Here is a 20,863-nt window from a genome sequence, read left to right on the forward strand (position 1 = left end):
ACATAGGCACTGGCTTGTTAGTTTATAAGAAAGAAACGTTTTCATATTGAGATAAAATTTTCTTTCAAATTTGTTGATTACCTTTCCTGTGGGTCTTTGAGCATCCACTATGTTGTGTGTTTTTAGCTTAGTGAAAAATTACCATGATTTATCTTTTACTGAATAACTCTCTACAAGTGGCCAGTAGCTACATAAACAGTCTTTCAGTTGGGGTAACAGTGATTCATCTTTGACAGAGTTGCACGTCACTCTCGGCATGTCTCTTGCAGGTCGCTTTGAAGAAGAGTTTATCAAGATGCGCATGGAGAGACTTCAGGCGTGGATGACCAGGATGTGTCGTCACCCAGTAATCTCAGAAAGTGAGGTTTTCCAGCAATTTCTAAATTTCCGAGATGAAAAGGTAGGACATTTTGTTATGATAATCTTAGAGGATATTGAGAATTATCACATTCACGCCAATTTTTTGTCTAAAAGGAGTTAAGTTGTGTTGGTTAGTTGGTTGTTTCTAAATAATAGGAAATCAGCCCAGTGAAGGCAGGGCTGAAGGATATGATAGAATAAGGGACTTTTTCCTAGATGCTTTTAAAAATAGGATAGACCCCAAACTGTGTAGCATATTATCAGCGTGAAGTCAGGGAAATAGTGTGAATGATTTCTTATGATCACATTTTGACCTTATGGTGTAAATAGGGTAATGAAGGGAAAGGTAGATTCGGAATTGACCCAGCTTTCTCAGAGCCACGTTGTTTTTCCAGTCCAAGTCTGCCTCTGCCCCTGCCCCTGCCCCATGGGCAGTCATTCTGCCAGTAGTTATCTGTTCTTTTTTGCAAATCAGCAAGAAACTGGCTACTTGTCACCTCACTGATGTTATCTGCTTTGGAAATAGCCGTGTGTCACCTTAGGCTTCCACTGTATGTGATCATTTGTTTGGTCATGCCTGGTGTAATTTATAGGTTAGAGATCATTCCACTTAAACATTTGTAGTCTTTTTGCATTTCGTGGTGAATGATACATGTGAAAAAGTAATAGAGTTACAAGAACTACGGGGAACCCTGTCCAAGTTGGTGCCTTACTGCTTGCCCATAGCACTTTAACAAGGGCTTGTTTGATTGATTTGTCAAGGATTCTATTTAGGAAGCACTTCTAAAGGTTGTGTTTTATGCAGAATATTATTATTAAAAATAATAAATCTAGACCTTTTTTGGTGTTTTTGATATAAGAGAAGAAAGAAAGAACTTGGGGCCAGGGCACTCACTTTTAGTCTTGGGTTTGCTTCTAACTACCTCTGTGACCTTGACCAAAGCATTTAATTTCTTTGGGCCACAATTTCCTCATCTGCTAAATGACAGGATAAGACTAGAAAGTTATTAACAATTGTGATTCTCTGGGCAACGGTAGCTCACGTAGATGGTTGGACGTAGAAAATCCCAAAGAATCTACAGGAAAATGTAGATCTACATAAAAAACTATGAAACACTGTTGAGAGAAATAAAAGAAGACCTAAATAAGTGTTCCAGTACTGTGTTTCATGGATTGAAGAACTGAAAAGATGTCATATGTAGAAAATTAAAGCTCCAGGAATAGCCAAGATACTCTTAAAAAAGGATGAAGTGGGAAGAGGACTTTTTTGGATATTAAGATTCATTATAAAGCTAAAATAATTTTAAAAGCAGACCAATAGAACCGAAAAGAATGGACACTTGATTTATGACAAAGGTGGTGCTGAGTACAATGGGGGAAGAGAAAAGAGCTAGCATTTCCGAAGCCCCTGTCCTGTCCCTTCCCAATCACTACCCCTTCCGTTCCCTACAAGGGTGACCGTGATCCACTCCTTTCTGGTTATCATTTCCTCACTTTATAGAGTTTCACCATCTGAGGCCCTACACCATGGTTTTGCTAGTTTTGTGAACTAGCTAAGAAACCTTCCCTAAGCATTCTTTCGTGTCGGGCCTCTTTTGTCAGCCTGTTGAGTCAGTGGTGCTCAGTCAGTTGGATGGCATCACTGGGAAGAATGAAATGTGGTCACTACCTCACAACAGTCTATTGATTTTGTTAGGTTTGATATTGTGGTTATGTTTTTAAAACATGACCTTATCTGTTAAAGATATATAATGAAGTATTTACAGGTAAAATGATATTATATCTGAGATTTCCATTAAAATAAACAAGAAAAAAAAGTAGGATGGGGGAGACTAGATTAAACAAGATTGGTAAAAAGTTGATAATTTTTGAAGCTGAATCTATAGGGGTTTATTAAAGTACTTTTCTTTCTACTTTTTTTTCTGGAAAGTTTCCATTGTATTAAGTTTAAAAAAAATTAATTCCAGATGGTTCACAAGTCTAAATGTGAAAGACAACACAATAGAGCTTCTAGAAGGTAACGTAGGAGAAAATCTTCATACCCCTAGTGTAGGGAAGGATTTCTGAAATAAGGCACAAAACTGACTAACGGTACAAGAAGAGACTGACAAATTAGACTACATTAAAATTAGGAACTTCTGTTTATCACAGTAAGTCATTAAAAAAGAAAAACAAGTCAAAGATATGAACACGTATAACGAGCAAAGGGCTGGATTTTAGAAGATGGGCAAACCCATACAAACTGATAAGAAAGGTACAACAGTAGAAAAATAGGGGATTTGGTAACGTACCTCACAAAAGAATCTGAATCACCAGTAAATGTATAGAAAAGTACCCAATCTCATGAGTAATAAGAAATGCAAATTGAAACCACAGTGAATACACTTGCCAGAAGGCTAAAATTAGAAAGACTGACTGTACCAGTTGTCTTCTGGTGAGATGAGGAGTTTCTGGGACTCACGCTCACTGCTGGTGGGTGTGAAGGCTGATGAGAAAACAGTTTGGAAAACAGTTTGGCATCATCTATTTAAACTCGAACAACTTTCCACTCCCAGGTAAATGCCTACAGAAGCGCATGCACGTATGCACCAGGAGACACGTACACAGCAGCTTCATCCGTAACGTGGCCAGGACTGGGGGTGGCTACCAGTAGTAGAATGGGGTAAATAAATCGGGGAACAGTCATTCGATGGAATATTATACAGCAGTGAAATGAATGAACTACGGTGTAACAACAGTGTGAATGTAGCTTCTCAGCGTAGGCTGAGCAAAAGAGGCCAGACACGAAAGAATGCTTAGGGTAGGGTCTTAGCTAGTTAATAACACTAGCAAAACCATGGTGTAGGGGCTCAGATGGTGAAACTCTATAAAGTGAGGAAAGGATAACCAGAAAGGAGTGGATCGTGGTCACCCTCGTAGGGGATGGAAGGGGTAGTGATTGGGAAGGGACATGACAGGGGCTTCGGAGATGCTAGCTCTTTTCTCTTTCTTGGCTTTGGTGGTAGTTACACAGGAATTCACTTTGTGAGAATTCGTTGCACTGCGTATTTCTGCTTTGGGTACTTTAGTGTGTGTGTATAACTTGCAATAATTTTTTAATAGTTTATAATATTGGTTCCTATCTTATATTTTAGAAAAGCTTTAATCTTTTTAAAAAAACAACCTAAAAACTTGAGGCACTTGGTCACATTCGTGGATGTGTTTATATGGGTGGGCCTTGGGAAAGGAAAGGTGCTGGGTCACCTCACTCTGGAAGGACTTGGGTTCGTAAGGACCGTTCTGTGCAGTGACACTGTTTACGTCTGAGATGACGTTGGAGATGTATAGGTGCCTGGCGCGTTTGCAGAGGGAGGTGGTGTGGGCGCTGCTTCCTGAAAGTTAGAAGGATAAAGATGACAGTGAGCCGATTCTAGGAGGGAAGTTTGAAAGACCAGTGTGGCTCTGCTCTCCACTTTAACATTATAATGTTCCTATTTACAGGAATGGAAAACTGGGAAAAGGAAGGCTGAGAAAGATGAGCTGGTGGGAGTTATGATATTTTCCACCATGGAACCAGAGGCACCTGACCTGGACTTAGTAGAAATGTAAGAGATGCTGCCAAACTTCCCTTCTCCCCAAACTGAGTCCGCCTCCTTTGCTTACAGGTCTCGGCCAATCGTCAGACTAGAGTGTGTAAAATGAGTGGGGCTTGTAGTCAGATGACAGGAGAGCATCGTTTGTACATGAAACAGTGTCTCTCTAACCATAACATCAGTTAAAGTCTGCTTCCCTTTTACCTTGAAGTCAGTGATTTCATAGTTGACGTTGTGGTTAGGAGTTATTTCCAATAAAGCATGATGAGACAGGGTGGCACCCACAGAATGGTCCACGAGACAGAAATCTCTCTGAACATCGCCTTGAAGGGGGCAATCCCAAACCTGATTTTTCTGTTTTTTTCCTATCCTGTTTTTAATCTTGTCATCTTCTTTTTAACGTAGGCTTGGTTGAAAATCTGGAGTAGTTCCTTTGCTGCGTAAAGACTAATAAGAAATATCAGGCTTTTTTTTTTTAATTTTAAGAAGCTTTTTTCTTAATGTAAAATCATTGCTTATGTGTTACCAAATATATAGATAGTCTTATAACTACCCAGAGAGAAGAATCAATGCTAATATGTTGACCTAGGTCTGTGGTCTTCCAAACCTTCCTCTGTTCATTTGTATCTGAAGGAAAAATGTTTTGTTTAAACGAAAGTGACCTCACACTAGGCATTCTCTTTTATAATCTGCTTTTTTCATTTAAAAGTATATTGTGATGATTTTTTCGAGTTGGTGAAAACTTTTTACATCCTTAAGTAGCTGGTATGTTCAGTATCACTTAGATGCTATGCGTCTGGGGTATTTTCTCTGACTCATTAAAGTACTTGTTGGAATGAATGAACAACTACCATTAGCAACCTGTACTATGTTTTTATAGATTCAGTGGTACCTGCAGTGATTGAATTTCACTAAGAAAGATATTCAAGAAATGAAGATTTTATTTACTTTAGAATAATTTTAGTTAAAATTCACAAGGAATTGAAGGCGGAAGGAAGCAGAGTTAAAATATAAATGGCAGATTTTGAAGTAGTTCTTTAAAAACCGAATCCAGCCTGTTTTTTTTTGTTTGTTTTTTTTTTTGCGGTACGTGGGCTCTCACTGTTGTGGCCTCTCCCGTTGCGGAGCACAGGCTCCGGACACGCAGGCTCAGCAGCCATGGCTCACAGGCCCAGCCGCTCTGAGGCACGTGGGATCTTACCGGACCGGGGCACGAACCTGCGTCGCCTGCATCTGCAGGCGGACTCTCAACCACTGCGCCACCAGGGAAGCCCCAGCCTGTTTTTAAGACTAATTTAGTTAAGGTGCAGTTGTGATAAAGCAAGAAACAAGTACCTGTGGTCACGTTTGGTGTGAACTCCCCTGACCACATGGACTTTTCTCCTTACACCTCATACTGTTTGGATGTTGGATAGTGAAGTCAAGGACCCACCTCCTCATGTTTTTGCCCCACAGAGAACAGAAGTGTGATGCTGTCGGTAAATTCACCAAAGCCATGGATGATGGCGTGAAGGAGCTGCTAACCGTGGGGCAGGAGCACTGGAAGCGGTGCACGGGACGTAAGTGCCATCCTGGGCCGCTGCTGGCTTCTGTAGGTGGTGGTGCGGCCTCCGCCACAGCCTTTGTCACCCTGGGGAAGCTGACCACGTCAAACAGAAATGCGCTTAGTGAGCCAAAGTCACGTCACACCCACAGCTCTTGGAGGAACCTCACTTCTCAGCCCTCGTTAAACGACAGAAAATTGGCTCAAACAAAGCCAGTTCAAGAGCTCCTGTGGAAAACACCACGTTCACTTAAATATTTCCAATTATTTGGGGTTTGTCATCTGTGGAAGATTCATCTTTTCTGCATGTTTAGGAAGTGCCTGTGGTTATTTTTAATCTCATGATTTTAGTTTTTAATATTCATCCGTTTGGTAAGATGGATGAATATTAGTAAGTTGTATATTTGACTAAAGCTCTAATTTTTAGGCAAAACCAGTGGTAGGTGATAGCAGAAAGTGCGTACATGGGTCAGACTCGCACACTGCTGAGAAGAAAGTGGCGCTGTCACCCTTGCTTTCTGCCTGCTGTTCCACATCCTCAAGAACTTCCTGTGCTCCCTCCCTTCCCTTTGTTTGCAGACCGTCATTCTGCTGAACTGGTTTCCTGTATTCCCCAAACCCACGCCGCCCTGGCGTCAGATAGGCCGGGAGAGAAGCACACACAGTCAAGTGTCCAGCTGTGGGGATCAGGCCTTGGCTACTGTCGTGTTGAGGGTGGCTGAGTTGAGTACTTTCAGCAGAAACCTGCCACCTGACAAAGCCTAAAATATTTCCTATCTGGCCCTTCGGAGGATAAAGCCAGGCCTTACACTGAATGGCCCTCCACACCATTCACATGACATTTTATATCAACAGAACCATTTGTCGTGTACCAGCTGTTCATGCTTGAGGGGCAGACACCAGGAGTAATAACAGTTGCTCCTTTCCCAAGGCAAAGAAGTACTAAAAATAGAACTGAGCCTGAAAACATAACGTAGACAAATGCAACAGCAGAAAACAAAATCCGTTTCAAGCCTTTGGTCACAGGGAATAACTCATGGGCAAAAAGGGGAGTGACACTTCTCTAAAATGTAAATGAAGTAATTTAATTTTTTAAAATAATTTTAACTGTAAACTCAGCTGTTTCCCTTTTTTTTTTAACATCTTTATTGGAGTATAATTGCTTTACAATGTGTTTCCCTGTTTTTAAGAAAAATTTAAGTGAGTGCAAATATTACAATAAGATTTTTTAAGGAGATCACAAAAAATCTGGGATTATGGCTTCTTTTAAAGAATCAAATCCCTTATGTCTAACATCTGGTCAGCTCCATGTCCTGTAAAATCCATGGGCCAAATTTATGAAATAGTAGTAACTCTAGGCTGCTCTCTTCTGCGGGAAAGGGGGTTGAAGTATTTTGTTTAGAATTTGATTCAGGCATAATTTCTTTTTTCTCACAAAAGAACTTTTTAAAATTCCTAATCTGTGAAGTGAGAAATCTAGCACACACTCTGGTGAAGAAGAACTCTAGCACACACATGGTGAAGCACATGACAAGTATATTTTAACCCCTGGTATAGAGGCAAAAACTGAGTTACAGAAGGGTGAACAATTTATTAAAATTAAGCTAATATAGTTTGAATTTGTCTTTCCTGATTATTACAGCTTATAGACTATATGTCAAGTTTCTCTGGCCTAGATTCTTTTAAAGAAACATTTGAATCATTTTTCTTTATTAATATAACACTGTCTTCAAATGAAAGTAATGGTTTCTTTTGAAAGGCAGCAGATGTGTTTCAGGGGACTATGTATAGATGCAAAAAAGGTAGCCTAAGATACGAGACTCTTCTCTAGGAAGTTCTCCAAAGTGATCCCAGAAGCCTAGAATTTTAGCACTAGAAGGAGCCTTAGAGATGATTTAGTTAATCTTATTATTATACAGATGAGGAAACTAAAATCCCTCCTCCCTGATCCTGTGAGGTGCCACTGCCATTTTTCTGCACACCCCATTGCTTTCAGTTTTGTTTTTCTTTTGCAAATAATCATTCATACGTACATAGCAGAGTGGGAAAAGCAATGGATTAGGAATCACAAGTGCCAGATGCACCATTTAGCCATATGACCCTTATTCTCCTAACCCATGAAATGAAGATGGTGTACCTGCGTTGGTAGAGGGGGTTGTTGTGACGATCAGGTTGGGGTGGTATACGTGAAAGGACTCTAACCTAGACGTCATCTTCTAAGTGAGCTCCTGGTGCACTTTGAGTTCATTCAGTGAATGAGAATGTGGGTGGTGGTGGTGTTCATAATACTAGTGTCTGCCATTAATTGAACAATTGATTAATTTAAAACTAAAAACATTAATTGAAGAAACAATCATTAATTTTTAAAAACAATCATTTTACATCAATATTTTATTAAGAATATAGACTATTTTGAATCGTTTCAAATTTCTTTTATTGTAATAGTACTTTTAGAAAATAATTGGATCCATTTCATTTTGCTCAGAGGACTAGTTAATGATTTATTCCTTTTTCTCTTTCAGCATTACCCAAGGAATATCAGAAGATAGGCAAGGCCTTGCAGAGTTTAGCAACAGTCTTCAGCTCTAGTGGTTATCAAGGTACATCTTTATTTATTTATGCTTTGGGCCTTGAGTGTCTTATCCACACAGACTGGCCTCCTCAGGCTCTTGTAAACAAACAATAACTACGGTTAAGCACCCTCGTCAGTGAAGTTTAATCTGCTCCACTGAGGGCTTGAGCAGCCTCACCTTACTACTTTTGAGAAAAGTGGTGGGTTGTTATAATTTGTTTTTTCTTGCTAGCTTCTTTGCCTTTCTTGGGCTCAGATAGCTCTTGTGTTTTAGTAAAACAGGCCACTATGGTATGTGACACTCTGCCCTTGCCTCGTCTCTCTGCCAAACTTTGAAGTCAGGTCTGACTGTCAAAAGCCAGATCTTATCAAGGTATTTGGAGGAAAACTTTTTACTGAGTAACAAGTTCATGTTGCTTTATGTCTCTCCATAACTCATAATTGCTTTCAACTTATCCCATACCTTATGTCTTACTTGTGGTATTTTGAGTTCATTGTGCATTTCCATTGACAACACTTAAAAGAAGAAGTTAGCTGTTTTCTTTTATATTTTGGTTTATGCTTTCTTAATTTGGCCTATGGAGCAGATAGGAAGTAAAAGTATTTGCCAGGTGAGTGACACCTATTCAATTTGAGGGCATCCTATCACTTACAGAAGTGATAGACTTAGTATTTTCACCGTAGTGTTTATCCTGATACCCAGAGAAGGCATGTCTTTGGAGGTCAGTGTCTGAGTATTTTTAGGAAGAAGAAATTAGTCTCTAACCAAAATGTAAGATCTGGGGCTCCCATATATGAATATTTCTTGTTGGCCTGGCTGAATTGTGTCTTATGATCGGAACTTTTACTCTGGGTGGGAGTTTAGAGGATTCGTTAGCCTGGTCCCTCATTTTCGAGATGAGGAACCCCAGGCCTGGAAAGATAAGCATCTTGTGGCCAACAGGCACATGAAAAGATGTTCAACATCACTAATTAGAGAAATGCAAATCAAAGCTACAATGAGGTATCACCTCACACCAGTCAGAATGGCCATCATCAAAAAGTCTACAAATAATAAATGCTGGAGAGGGTGTGGAGAAAAGGGAACCCTCTTGCACTGTTGGTGGGAATGTAAATTGGTGCAGCCACTATGGAGAACGGTATGGAGGTTCCTTAAAAAAACTAAAAATAGAGTTACCATATGATCCAGCAATCCCACTCCTGGGCATATACCCAGAAAAGACGAAAATTCTAGTTCAACAAGATACATGTACCCCAGTGTTCATAGCAGCAGTGTTCATAGCAGCACTGTTTACAATAGCCAGGTCATGGAAACAACCTAAGTGTCCATCAACAGATGAATGGATAAAGAAGATGTGGTACATATATACAATGGAATATTACTCAGCCATAAAAAAGAATGAAATAATGCCATTTGCAGCAACATGGATGGGCCTAGAGATTATCATACTAAGTGAAGTAAGTCTGACAGAGACAAATATCATATGACATCACTTATATGTGGAATCTAAAAAAGCAATACAGACGAACTTATTCACAAAACAGAAACAGACTCACACACATAGAAATCAAACTTACAGTTACCAAAGGGGAGAGGTGAGGGGATAAATTAGGACTTTGGGATTAACAGATACACACTTGTCTGTGTTCACTGGAAAGGCTTAGAAACAATTATCCAATCCAGTAACAAGAAGCACCCCTAGCACCACCCACATGGCGGTTTCTAAACACTATGTTCCCCTGAAATAAACGAGAGCTCCTAGCAGAAGAACTCAAATGTCAGTTTGAAGAGCCTTGCTGTCCAATGAATAGAAAATTTGAGCATTAATGAAAATAGTAACTGCTGTGGAATGTAGCATATCAAATATGTTTAAATTCAGACTTTGCAATGATACTTTTTTAAAACGCTAATCTCAGTTACATTTGGAGGATAGGAGAGAATCAACTTACTATTCTGAAAACTGTAGAGAGGAAAAAGCATTTAACCTGCTCTTCCTATTGCTATACCTGAAGGTAACCAAAAAGTTGATAAAGGGAAGTTTCTCTCTATAGAAGTCCTTCAACTAATAAAGAAGGAGTGATAGAAATAGAATAGCACCAGTTTGCAGACCTGTACTAAAATAAAAGAGCAATACAGGGGCCAGAGGACTGTGTTACCACCGCCGAGACTCAGTCAGCAAAACCCAGACTGTGGTACCAAGGTACACGACCTGGTTTATACACCTCCCGAAAAGAAATTTGCAGGAAAAAAGGATGGAGGAGAAAGAACTTATGTAGGAAACACATCAGCTCTATGCCATGTGCACTGTCTTTGCATCTTGATTCAAGCAGCCAACTTGATTGGAGATACCAAGCAGCTACACACTGGCTGGACAGTTTATACCAGTAACAATTTTCTTTTCTTAGGTGTGAGGTTGGTATCGTCCTTATTTTTTTTTTTTTTTGCGGTACGCGGGCCTCTCACTGTTGTGGCCTCTCCCCGTTGCGGAGCACAGGCTACAGACGCGCAGGCTCAGCGGCCATGGCTCGCGGGCCCAGCCGCTCCGCAGCATGTGGGATCTTCCCGGACCGGGGCACAAAGCCGCGTCCCCTGCATCGGCAGGTGGACGCTCAACCACTGCGCCACCAGGGAAGCCCTGTCCTTATTTTTTAAAGAGTCCTTATCTTTTAGGTAAAATGTATGGATGAAGTGTTAAATGACCAGTGAAAGGGAGAGGTAGGGAGGAGACTAAAAGCTTGGCCGTGAGCCGTTAATTGGGACGTCGGGTGATGGGTAAATGGGGGCTCGTTATACTATTCTGTAGATTTTAAAAGTTTGAAGTTTTCCATAATAAATTTTTAAAATAAAATAAATGAAAAGGAAATATAAGTTATAACCACTCATATAACTGTAATGATTTTCAGGTGAAACAGATCTCAATGACGCAATAACAGAAGCAGGAAAGACTTACGAAGAAATTGCCAGTCTTGTGGCGGAGCAGGTATTAACATAACCCCACAGTTGCAGTTAAGACTTTATGCTACCTCATCCACACATTTAATTTAAAACCTGTTTTAAGGCAAAGTTTCCAAATGGCTATTCTCTTCTATCCCCGTGTATCTTTGTTAATTACATTGGGTAATAGTATTTCTTAGGCCAAGCTAAAGTGATGGATAAATTCATCATCATGAAACCTAAATACCTTCCAGTGTCGATGGTTTGAATCCATTCTCAGCCATGAGGGGATTAAAACGTACAGGAAAGCTTTGCTCAGGTCCCTGTTTGGACTCTTGCTCAGCCTGTCTGAGCCTTGGTTTCCTGGTCTGGTAAATGGCGATGGTAGCACCTACCTGGAAAGGATCTCAGGATCCAACAGCTAATAAAGAGAAAGCACCTGGTGCGGTTCCCGGTATGGAGCAGGTTTTTGTTATAGACACATGGCTTTCATTGGAGCTTTTAGTAGCCTGATTTCAGTTATGTTCATCGATAACAGATAATAAGTTTCCTTAAGGGGAATAACCATCCAAGTTGTTTCAAATCCCTAAATTTAAAAACCTTTTTTTCAGATGATGACTTGAAATATATGTTTGTATGCACGTACATTCATGTGGTCATTAACTACCCTCCTGATACTTGTAAAAAAAAAGATACATTTTTAGAATTGTGCATACCATAACTATTAAAAATTAAATCTAGAAAAATTTAAAGTTGCCACTTTTAATGGTTACCACATTTTTAATAATTATTTTTATTCTCTGCTAAAATTTAGACATTAAACTATATAAGGTCTTATTTGCTCGTATGTAAACGTACAGTATTAACCAGGTTTTTTTTGTCTCACAGTGTTGTATTTTGGGCCACCTCAAAATAGCTAATTTTACCAACCAACCTAAAAATTTTCTGTTTTATCATTTTCTTCACAACCTATGATGAGAGTATAGTTCTTGGGGATTATTTTCTTATAGGAAAACTAGGCTGAATGCTTGACACTCAGTAACTTAATGTAGTGCCTGGTGGATTTGGCTGATACAGTCCTCAGATATAACAGTTTTCTCTTCCTTGATTGTCTGAATTCCTCCGCCAATAATAACCAGTCTGTGTCTTGTTACAGCCAAAGAAAGATCTCCATTTCCTGATGGAATGTAATCATGAATACAAAGGTTTCCTTGGCTGCTTCCCTGACATTATTGGCGCCCACAAGGTAACTTGATCATAGAAGTTCACAGATGACATCCCGGGTGAATCAGAACCTAGGCGCACCGCCACCTGCCTGAGGCTGACCCTTCAGTGCCCCCCAGTCAGGAGCTGGTCTCTGAACCAGCTGGAACGGCTTGGAGTGTTTATAAATAGTGAGGTCCTAACACGTTTAGATACATGGATAGTTTTTTAGTTTCTTTTATTCCGTAAAAAGATTATTTTGAGAGAACCTAAAGTATGATAAATACTCCTTTATGGATATACTTAGGTCAGGTATCAAGCATAATCATCGTGGTGTTTGGTATTCAAGTCGGTGTCAGGAATGGTACTTTGCCTCATCAGTGAGACCCTGTGTGCTGGGTGGGCAGGTCCTCAAAGATCCTTTCCTGTCCAGATGAAGTAAGTTGTTCTGTCCCCGATCCTGACGAAGGGTCTCCCAATTAAAATCAAAATGGTCAATATCTATTTTATATGTTTATATTAATAAAAAGGAAACTATATAATTCCCATCATAAAGGTTTTTTAAAACTAAATAAAAGATTGGTTTGGGGTGTCCTCAGATTTTGATTCTTGTTAATTTTTCTCTCTCTTTCAAAATCTGTGTACTACTTCATTACTGTGGGTATTTTATCAACCGTAGTACTCTAGAGTATTGTGATATACTTGGGTTTATTAAGAGATTCTCTACAAAGGCCCGGTCTGTGATCCTAACAGTCCTGGCAAGTGGGCATTTTAGCATTTGGCTTTATAATTGAAGTATCATGAACGGGTAGCATAGGTAAGTAAGCTTTGTGCAACTTCAAATAGCTTAGTATAGAACTCAGAACATCTTCTTTATCCACTGATTCATCAACGGACACTTAGGTTGTTCCCATATCTTGGCTATTGTGAGTAATGCTGCCATGACCATGGGAGTGCAAGATATCTCTTTGAGATAGTGATTTTGTTTTCTTTGGATATATACCCAGAAGTGGAGTTGCAGGGAAAGTAGATCTTAAAAATTCTCATCACAAGAAAAAAAAAAGTTTGTGACTCAGTGAGGTGATGGATGTTAACATACTTACCATAGTAATCATTTTGCATTATAAATATGTATCAAATTCATTACGCTGTACATCTTAAACTAATACAATGTTATTTGTCAATTATACTGCAGTAAAACTGGCAGCGGGGGGAAAGGGGGATAAAATAAATAAAATGAAAATGAAAATCTCAGGAAAAATCTGAGAACAGTTAGCATGTTGTAGGAGTTTGTGCCTGCCATCCGAATTCTAGGCGGGGAGCCTGATTAATACTCTCCAGACAGTGTCAGCAAGCAGTGCGATGAGACTGGCGTGGGAAATGTTCGGCAACGTTTACACTTGTTTCCGTCTAAGTATTAATTTAAAATTAATTCAGTGCCTCTTACAGAAATCACAGTAAAGCTTATGATCAGCCCACTTAGGCACCAGCTTATGAAATATTCTACTTTGTAACAGACACAGTGCCCCAGTGCATATGCTAGACTCACCTGGATCGGATGACTTCCTGAACCTAGTGCCTGTTTTCCCATCATGTACTACTCGTATCATGGCAATGGCTTATACGTATTGTTTAGTTTTCTGCTGTGTGGTAGCATAAAATTGTAGCTTTCAGCTAAGTTATATTTTGCAAGAATAGCAACATTTTTGTCTCCAAGTGACTTACAGGAAGTTACATATAGATGCTTACCTTATGTTCTTATTTTGTGGGGACATTTTCCTATTCAGTAGCAAGTCAATTATAGAATATGTTAGCTTTGTTATATTTTAAACTAATAATTGATCTTTTTAGATTTGTTTTATTGATGCCACTGCATTTTGTATTTCACAGGGAGCAATAGAAAAAGTGAAAGAAAGTGATAAACTCGTTGCAACCAGTAAGATCACCCCACAGGACAAACAGAACATGGTGAAGCGTGTTGGGACAATGTCTTATGCTTTGCAAGGTAAGAAGGAAAGGTCTGTGGCTAACTAGTGGAGGTTTTTTCCTCAGCAAATTTTCTATCTTCCTTGCTGGAGAGAAACTCAAATGTGAACAGCAGTTAAATTAATAAGAACTGGGCTTCCCTGGTGGCACAGTGGTTGAGAGCCCGCCTGCCGATGCAGGGGACACGGGTTCATACCCCAGTCCGGGAGGATCCCACATGCCGCGGAGCAGCTGGGCCCATGAGCCATGGCCGCTGGGCCTGCGTGTCCGGAGGCTGTGCTCCGCAATGGGAGAGGCCACAGCAGTGAGAGGCCCGCATGCCGCCAAAAAAAAAAAAAAAAAAAAAATAAGAACCGATTCAAAATATCTTCATAAGCCTGTTGTTTGCAGGATCCCAGTGTTAATGAAAAGCTGTAATATTTATTTACTTTTTCACGCATTTACGTGACATAGCTATGAATGACAGCTTGATTAAACCTGTACATTTTTATTATTTCTTGGAGACCTTGAAGATTCCTTTCATAACCTTTAATATCAGCCCCTATCCAGATTAGATTCCAGCATTCAGCTTTCAGCGGCATGTAACCTCCAGGCCCCGAGACCATAGAATGTGAAGGGAGTTTGAACAGAGCATTTTTGGCATAGTTTGACTGTAAATAAAGAGAAAATATTAATGTTTTGAGTGTTTTCCAGCAGATAGGAGCAGTGAATGGATTTTTTCTCTTTTGGTGGATGGATAGAACATACATGGGCAAAGGAGGAAGGGGAAGGATGTTCCAGTATGAACAAAAGCACACAAAATAATGGTACCAGATTAGGTCATTGGCCTTTGGGAATGAAACACACTTGGAGAGTATTAGGGGGAAAATTCTGGTGATTGTGGAGGGCCTCGAAAGCCAGGCGGAAGAGTCTAGACTTGCTGTGGGCATTAAGAAGCCATTAAAAGGTTTTGATGGAAAAATGAAACAAACAAAAAAGCACTGCTCAAGGGAGAGGGTTTGCTAGTGAGCCGGGGAGGGCGTGTGCAAATCGGGGGCTGACGTTAGTCGGACAGCCCGACCAGAGACCTGACTCCTGCCGTCTGAGATTTTGAGAACCCGAAGAAGATGAGGTGCTAGGGGAGAGAATGAAGGGTATTTGCGGGCTTTTCTAAAGGACATCCTTCGGGACTAGGGAAGGTGTGGGAGAAGGGAAGAATGTGTGAAAGGCGTCCAGAAGTAAACAGGGAAGCCTGACTGAAGCTTTGGGCTTTGAAGGGTTTTGAACGGGGCAGTTGGTTTTGAACTTGTGTTTAGGGTTATCCAAATAAATAAACGAGAGGCTTTGTACAACTTCAGATAACAACATAAAACTCAGAACAGTGAGCTTTTTCTAGGAATTTATGAAGGCGGTTGGCTTTGTAGGTGTGGAGTATAAGTAAGGGAAAAGGCGGGGTGCGGGGGGGGTAGGCGATCAGCAGCCCTGATAAGGAGGCGTCTCCAGAGTTGGTGATGGGGTGAGGGTGCTGAGAGGCAAAGTTAGAGACGGGATTCATTTGCTGAATCGTACATTCAGCAAACAGGAAGGATGGGCGTGTGACCCTCTGCCTGGAGAGAGCCTGAGTTCTGGCAGCCCTGGTGCTCAGCGGCACCAGGCTCCACTCTGAAGAGGGCCTTGCTCACATCTCACTCCTCTGCCCAGCTTTTCAGAGTCCCTCAGGAGACCTGCCTGGGCAGTCTCTGTGCAGGAGGGGACATGGCAGCCAGCGGGCGCCTCGCTAGGTCCACTGTAAACAGACTTGACATTCTGAGCTGCAGCCATCTGTAGACGGTGACGCCAAGTCTGTTTCCTGCTCAAACAGCAGTTGCCATTTGGGTGATTATCTGTATTGGGCTTTATAGGATTTAATTAACGTGCCAATCAACAGTAATTGTCCATCTACTGGAAAGTGTTGTTTGCCATTAACTGTTCAAATTGTTGTTCTAGGCTCTTTCTAGCATTTTGTCAGGAACTGTCACGGGCCAACCGGATTAAATCGGTTGACGATTAATCATAACCAAGCAGAGACACCAGTTGTGGTCGTTTGAAGTCCGGGGGGCACTGACTGATGTCTTGGTTTTGGTTGTAGCTGAGATGAATCACTTCCACAGTAACCGGATCTATGACTACAACAGCGTCATCCGCCTGTACCTGGAGCAGCAGGTGCAGTTCTACGAGACGGTGAGTCGGCCCTGTGCTCCTAGGCCTCTGTGCACACGGGGAGGGCAGGGTTCCTGCTCACGTACGTTGACCCTATGAAGTTAATCTGCTTGTATTTTTTAACCCTAACTAATAAACCAAAGGTGGCTAAATATTGGGCAGGGGTTTTTCCAATCTCTTTTAATCAAATCCGCCTTTTCCTTTGAATAACACTGGGTAAAAAGGGGGTTTATTTTTTTAAGAAGAAGATTATTGGATGCTGGTTGTGAGGCCCCAAGAATCCCTTATTGTGTGGTCCCTTTCCCTCCCTCCAGCCCCTCTGTGCACAGGGAACACTGTGAATGAGATGAGGTCACCCTGCCGTCCCTGCCGGCTCTCAGCTGGGGAAGGAGCCTGGCACCATTGCAGGACAGCACAGACTGGCTTTGTTTGTGAGTGAGGTTTTCGCAGTGTACCAGAGGAATCTCAGAAAGAAAACGAAAACGAGAGGGAGGGTGAAACCATAGATATTTTCACTCAGGAACCAGTAATGAAAATGTTAACTTTTGTGCCTCAGCATAGCAATTCTGTTATTTACCAGAGTGTACAGAAAACAGAGATCTGGCATGTATTGAATAAATGGAAACTCAGACATCGAAGACAAGTTCTGTAACTTACACAGTGACCGTGTGTTGGCTGCCATGTTTCTTACTAAGTTTTCCACTGTTTCCATGGTGTCATCTCATGTATGTTCAGGGATAATGATAGGCAAGCCCCAGGCCCACATCCATGCACGCGTCATCTTATCTTTGGGTGGACACTGCCGCACGTGTCTCTCCAACAGTCATTCTTGGAAGGGAGCTGTGGCCGATGTGCTCTGTGCATATTGTCCATTGCGTGTTGGAAACAGTTGGTTTCAGAGATGAGCTGAAGGTGCATCCTGTCTCCACACTGTGTAGCAGTAGCTGGGCCCCGTGGGGAGCCGCTCGTCCGCCGAGTCTCAGGAGTTCACAGGTGTCTGCGAGGGCAGGGGAGTCTGGGCCAGCACGGAGACCGGATCCCCCGGATCCCTGGAGGACAGGCGGATGGTCTAGGAATGATGCTGCACAGCGTGGCAGCAGCTACGCTGTGGGAAGGAAGGAGCGGGGCTTCCTGCAAGCCGGGCACCACCGCGACCGGGGTTTAGGAAGGCCTTTCCACTGCCCGGAGGCTGGGTTGGTGCTGGAGAGACTAGGAGCATCGACCATTCAAGGATTTGAAACTTTTGCCATGTTTAACTCAGAAGACGTGGAAATAATAGAGTGCCATGAAGTCACGGTGGGGGATGTCTCACAGTTGTTCTGTTTTTCACCAGATTGCGGAAAAGCTGAGGCAGGCCCTCGGTCGCTTCCCGGTGATGTAGAACAGAACGAACGTGAAGAAACGCCGAAGTGCTTCCTTCTGACTTGGGGCAACGCGATTTAATTTTCTCCCTCCATCATCCAAAAAGAAAGAAAGAAAACCAAAAAGAAATAGAGTTGGAAAAAACTGCATTTCCTTTAAGCGCCTAAATGCATCAGTTCTTTAGGGATAGTCTTTTGTTCACTTCCACATCCATTATTTAAACCAATGGAAGGAAATTGTCTATTTTTGGAAAGTACTTAAAGTTTGTCAGAATTTTGAATGGAAAATTAGGGGTTTCCCCAAGGATATTTTACATAAAAATGTAATCGATGAGTCACCCACGACCTTCCAGTTCTTACCCAATGTCAGATAATTACTAATTGCTTTCTTAAAAATAGGAAATATGCCAGAGTAAAAAATATATATGTTTGTATATTTTTATAACTCTTTCCAGCCCTTTGGGATTCCTGTCTATTTAGGAAGATCTACATGCCTTTCGCTGAGATATTTATGACTCAAGTGCTTACATTTCCTGGAGAGAGAAAGCAAAGAGGGGCTCCCAGGGCTGCGGCCCCTCATGTGCCCGTGACGCACGTGTCCCTTCAGAGGACAAAGCTTGGCTGAACCCTGGGATCAGAGCCCCTGCGCCCACTACCCTAAAGTGCCGCCTGCTGGGAGGAGCGCCTCCCTCCTCAGGCTTCTTCCCGAGCCCCGGTAAGGCTGGAAGAATTCACCGAGAAAGCTGGGGACGCCCTCTGCCTCTGCTCCCGGGGAAGGAGCGGCTGTGCTGACCCTGTGCCCGGGAGGGCCGGCCCTGTGGGCAGACGTACCTCCTGAGCTTTCCACTCGTTTTTAAGTCTCGAGGTGTTCGGTGAGACCTTGTGAAACATGCCAGGGAAAGCGAGATTTGCCGCTTGATCTGATTTAGACTAGCGGGCCAGTGGGAATTATCTGAAAAGATAAAGCACAGGTTAGCAAACCTCTCCCGGCCCCCCAAATGGAAGGAGTTTAGGGGCTGAGGAGGGTGGCAGCCCGCATAATGTGTGATCAATCCGAGCTTTTATGTTTGAGAAAAAGCACAGAGCGATGTTATTCCCGACTGTACCCTAAACTTCAGACAGAATTTTCCTGATCACTAATACTTTCCTTAATGGCGTAAAGCCAAACAGGATCTTTGCAAAGCGTCAGCTTTAAATCTGGACACTCGCAGACACGGTCTCACTCCTGCAGATGTCGGCGTCCTGCACAGCTGCCTTACTGCATCCTCTCCACCTGCTTTCACTCTTCTGACCTGATAGTTACATGATAGAAAATGGAAATTTTGGGCCAGCACAAATAAAGTGAAACCAAAAAATAAATACCAGAGGAAATCAAACGAACAGGAATGTGAGAACTTCTTGCTCTTCAATATCACGGGTTTTTTGTTAATGTTTTATAAGAAATTTTCCCTACTTGATTTTTCTTTTATAAAATCTCATAGAACAGTGTTTATGTTACAGCCAGTTAATGTATGTACAAATTGTAAAGAATATGTATAAATGTTTTACACAAATGTAAGAGCATGTAGAAGCCAACATATAAATAAATTGTTAAAAAACTGTACAGTAAATTCTCAAGCACTTTTTCAAAACACTTCCTGGTGTTTTCGTGTGATTTTTTTTTTTTTTTTTTTTGATAATTGTTTCTTGTTGCTGGCTGCTGAAAAGAGTGCAGGCAATGAGTTTTGCCCTAAAACTTATTGCTCTTGACATGAATTAATAACGCTAGTTCCTTAAATCAGAGTTATCGAGCTGGGAAGCATGTCACAGTCACCTGGAGAGCAGTAAGAACACTGCTTACTGCTGCCCAGCGTGTTAGGGTTCTCTAGAGACACAGCACCTACGGGGTGTGTGTATTCATTCTTTATGTGAGGTTTACTTCTCTTGATACTCCATATCTTAATTCTGTGGTGTAAATTCCATCACCTTGTCCTTCAGGCGTGTCCAGGGAGGGGCTGTGGCTCTGCAGCTGTCCACTGGGGGCGCGGTGTCCGCACATCGGGCAGAGCCCAGGCCCGTCTTCTCTTCCTCGGCCGCTCATCGCGGGGAGCTCCCCGTGAGGCCTTAGGTGCGGGCTGGGAGGAGAAGGCAGTGTCGCGGGAGTGGGGGCCGCGGCATTCGGCCACTTCCTCGTGTAAATTGAGCCTTCAGGGCCTTTAGCTATCACAGAAGAGCTTTAATTATAGAATAATTTATAATTTTTATAAATCTTGACAATGTAAAACTAGTAGATAAATGTCTGGAGAGGAGAGGTAAAGGCATGGTGGAGGAAAAGGTCAGTCCACTTGTCGATCGTGTGACACTGGTTGCCCATCCGCAGAAGCACCAGGTCCAGGACGTCAACCCCCTGTAAGGTTTGCAGGTGTTGAGGTCACCAAGAAACACACAACTCACACAGGCTCTGGATGGAATGTAAAGAAGAGACAGAGTAAGACCAGCCTCAGTGATGAGCGTTGGTCCCCATGACCAGTGGGAGATGGTCTGTACCCACCCCTCTACTGCAGCAGGTGACGGACTCCAACCCTCCTCACTGGGAACAGCTGGAGCAGTGGGACTGGCCAGGTGATTAAGCAGAACAAAGAAGCACACGTCCAGCCCGGAACAGGGTAAGATATTCCCGAGTGAAGATATAGGCATGCCCAGGCTGTGAGGGCTCTTTATCTCCATGTATGGAGATGTTCCAGGCTCACTCTCTCGTGGCCATGCAGGAGTGGAAAGACTGTGCCCGGGAGACTTTGCCTTTCCCCACACTCCTGTCCACATCCGCAGTGGAGGGACTCAAGAGATCCTGTCTTAAAGGTTGGGAATCCAAACTATGAATGTGCATTGTTTAAAGTAGTAAAAGCACTCGAGTAACTATGTTTATGGCTGAGTAATTGCTGAGTGGAACTAATGACAATAATGAGGGAGGAAGGTACTTTTTCCCTATGTGTGTTTCTTAATTTTTTTCAGCCTGTTTGATTTAAAATCCTTTTCTCCAAGAAAGTAAGAAGAATTTGAGTTCCTTTCCCAAGGTTCTCTTGCTCTCCAGCTGGCTTTGCCAGCTATGCCAAGAATGCAGAGTCCTCACTGCTTTTTACCCAGGCTGATTGTCAGCACTGTTTGCAGCGAACA

General features: G+C 42.1%; 1 protein-coding gene across 5 annotated transcripts in view; it reads left to right on the forward strand.

The window, feature by feature from the left end:
* Positions 1-19,343, forward strand: part of SNX9 (sorting nexin 9) — a 92,170-nt gene extending 72,827 nt beyond the window's left edge. For 3 of the 5 annotated variants that reach the window (XM_089922187.1, XM_022560207.2, XM_022560216.3), the window contains 9 exons: positions 270-400; positions 3,841-3,944; positions 5,388-5,491; positions 7,998-8,075; positions 10,952-11,028; positions 12,139-12,228; positions 14,076-14,190; positions 16,279-16,370; positions 17,683-19,343. In XM_089922187.1, the coding sequence (XP_089778313.1) occupies positions 270-400; positions 3,841-3,944; positions 5,388-5,491; positions 7,998-8,075; positions 10,952-11,028; positions 12,139-12,228; positions 14,076-14,190; positions 16,279-16,370; positions 17,683-17,730 (839 nt within the window). In that variant the 3' untranslated portion in view covers positions 17,731-19,343. The other 2 variants (XM_089922185.1, XM_089922186.1) reach the window with 2 other exon arrangements.
* The last annotated feature ends 1,520 nt before the right edge of the window (positions 19,344-20,863 follow it).

Source organism: Delphinapterus leucas, chromosome 12, assembly GCF_059928025.1.
Source record: "Delphinapterus leucas isolate spDelLeu-1000000601 "Yukka" chromosome 12, BTC_Dleu_Yukka2, whole genome shotgun sequence".
Lineage (NCBI taxonomy): Eukaryota > Metazoa > Chordata > Mammalia > Artiodactyla > Monodontidae > Delphinapterus > Delphinapterus leucas.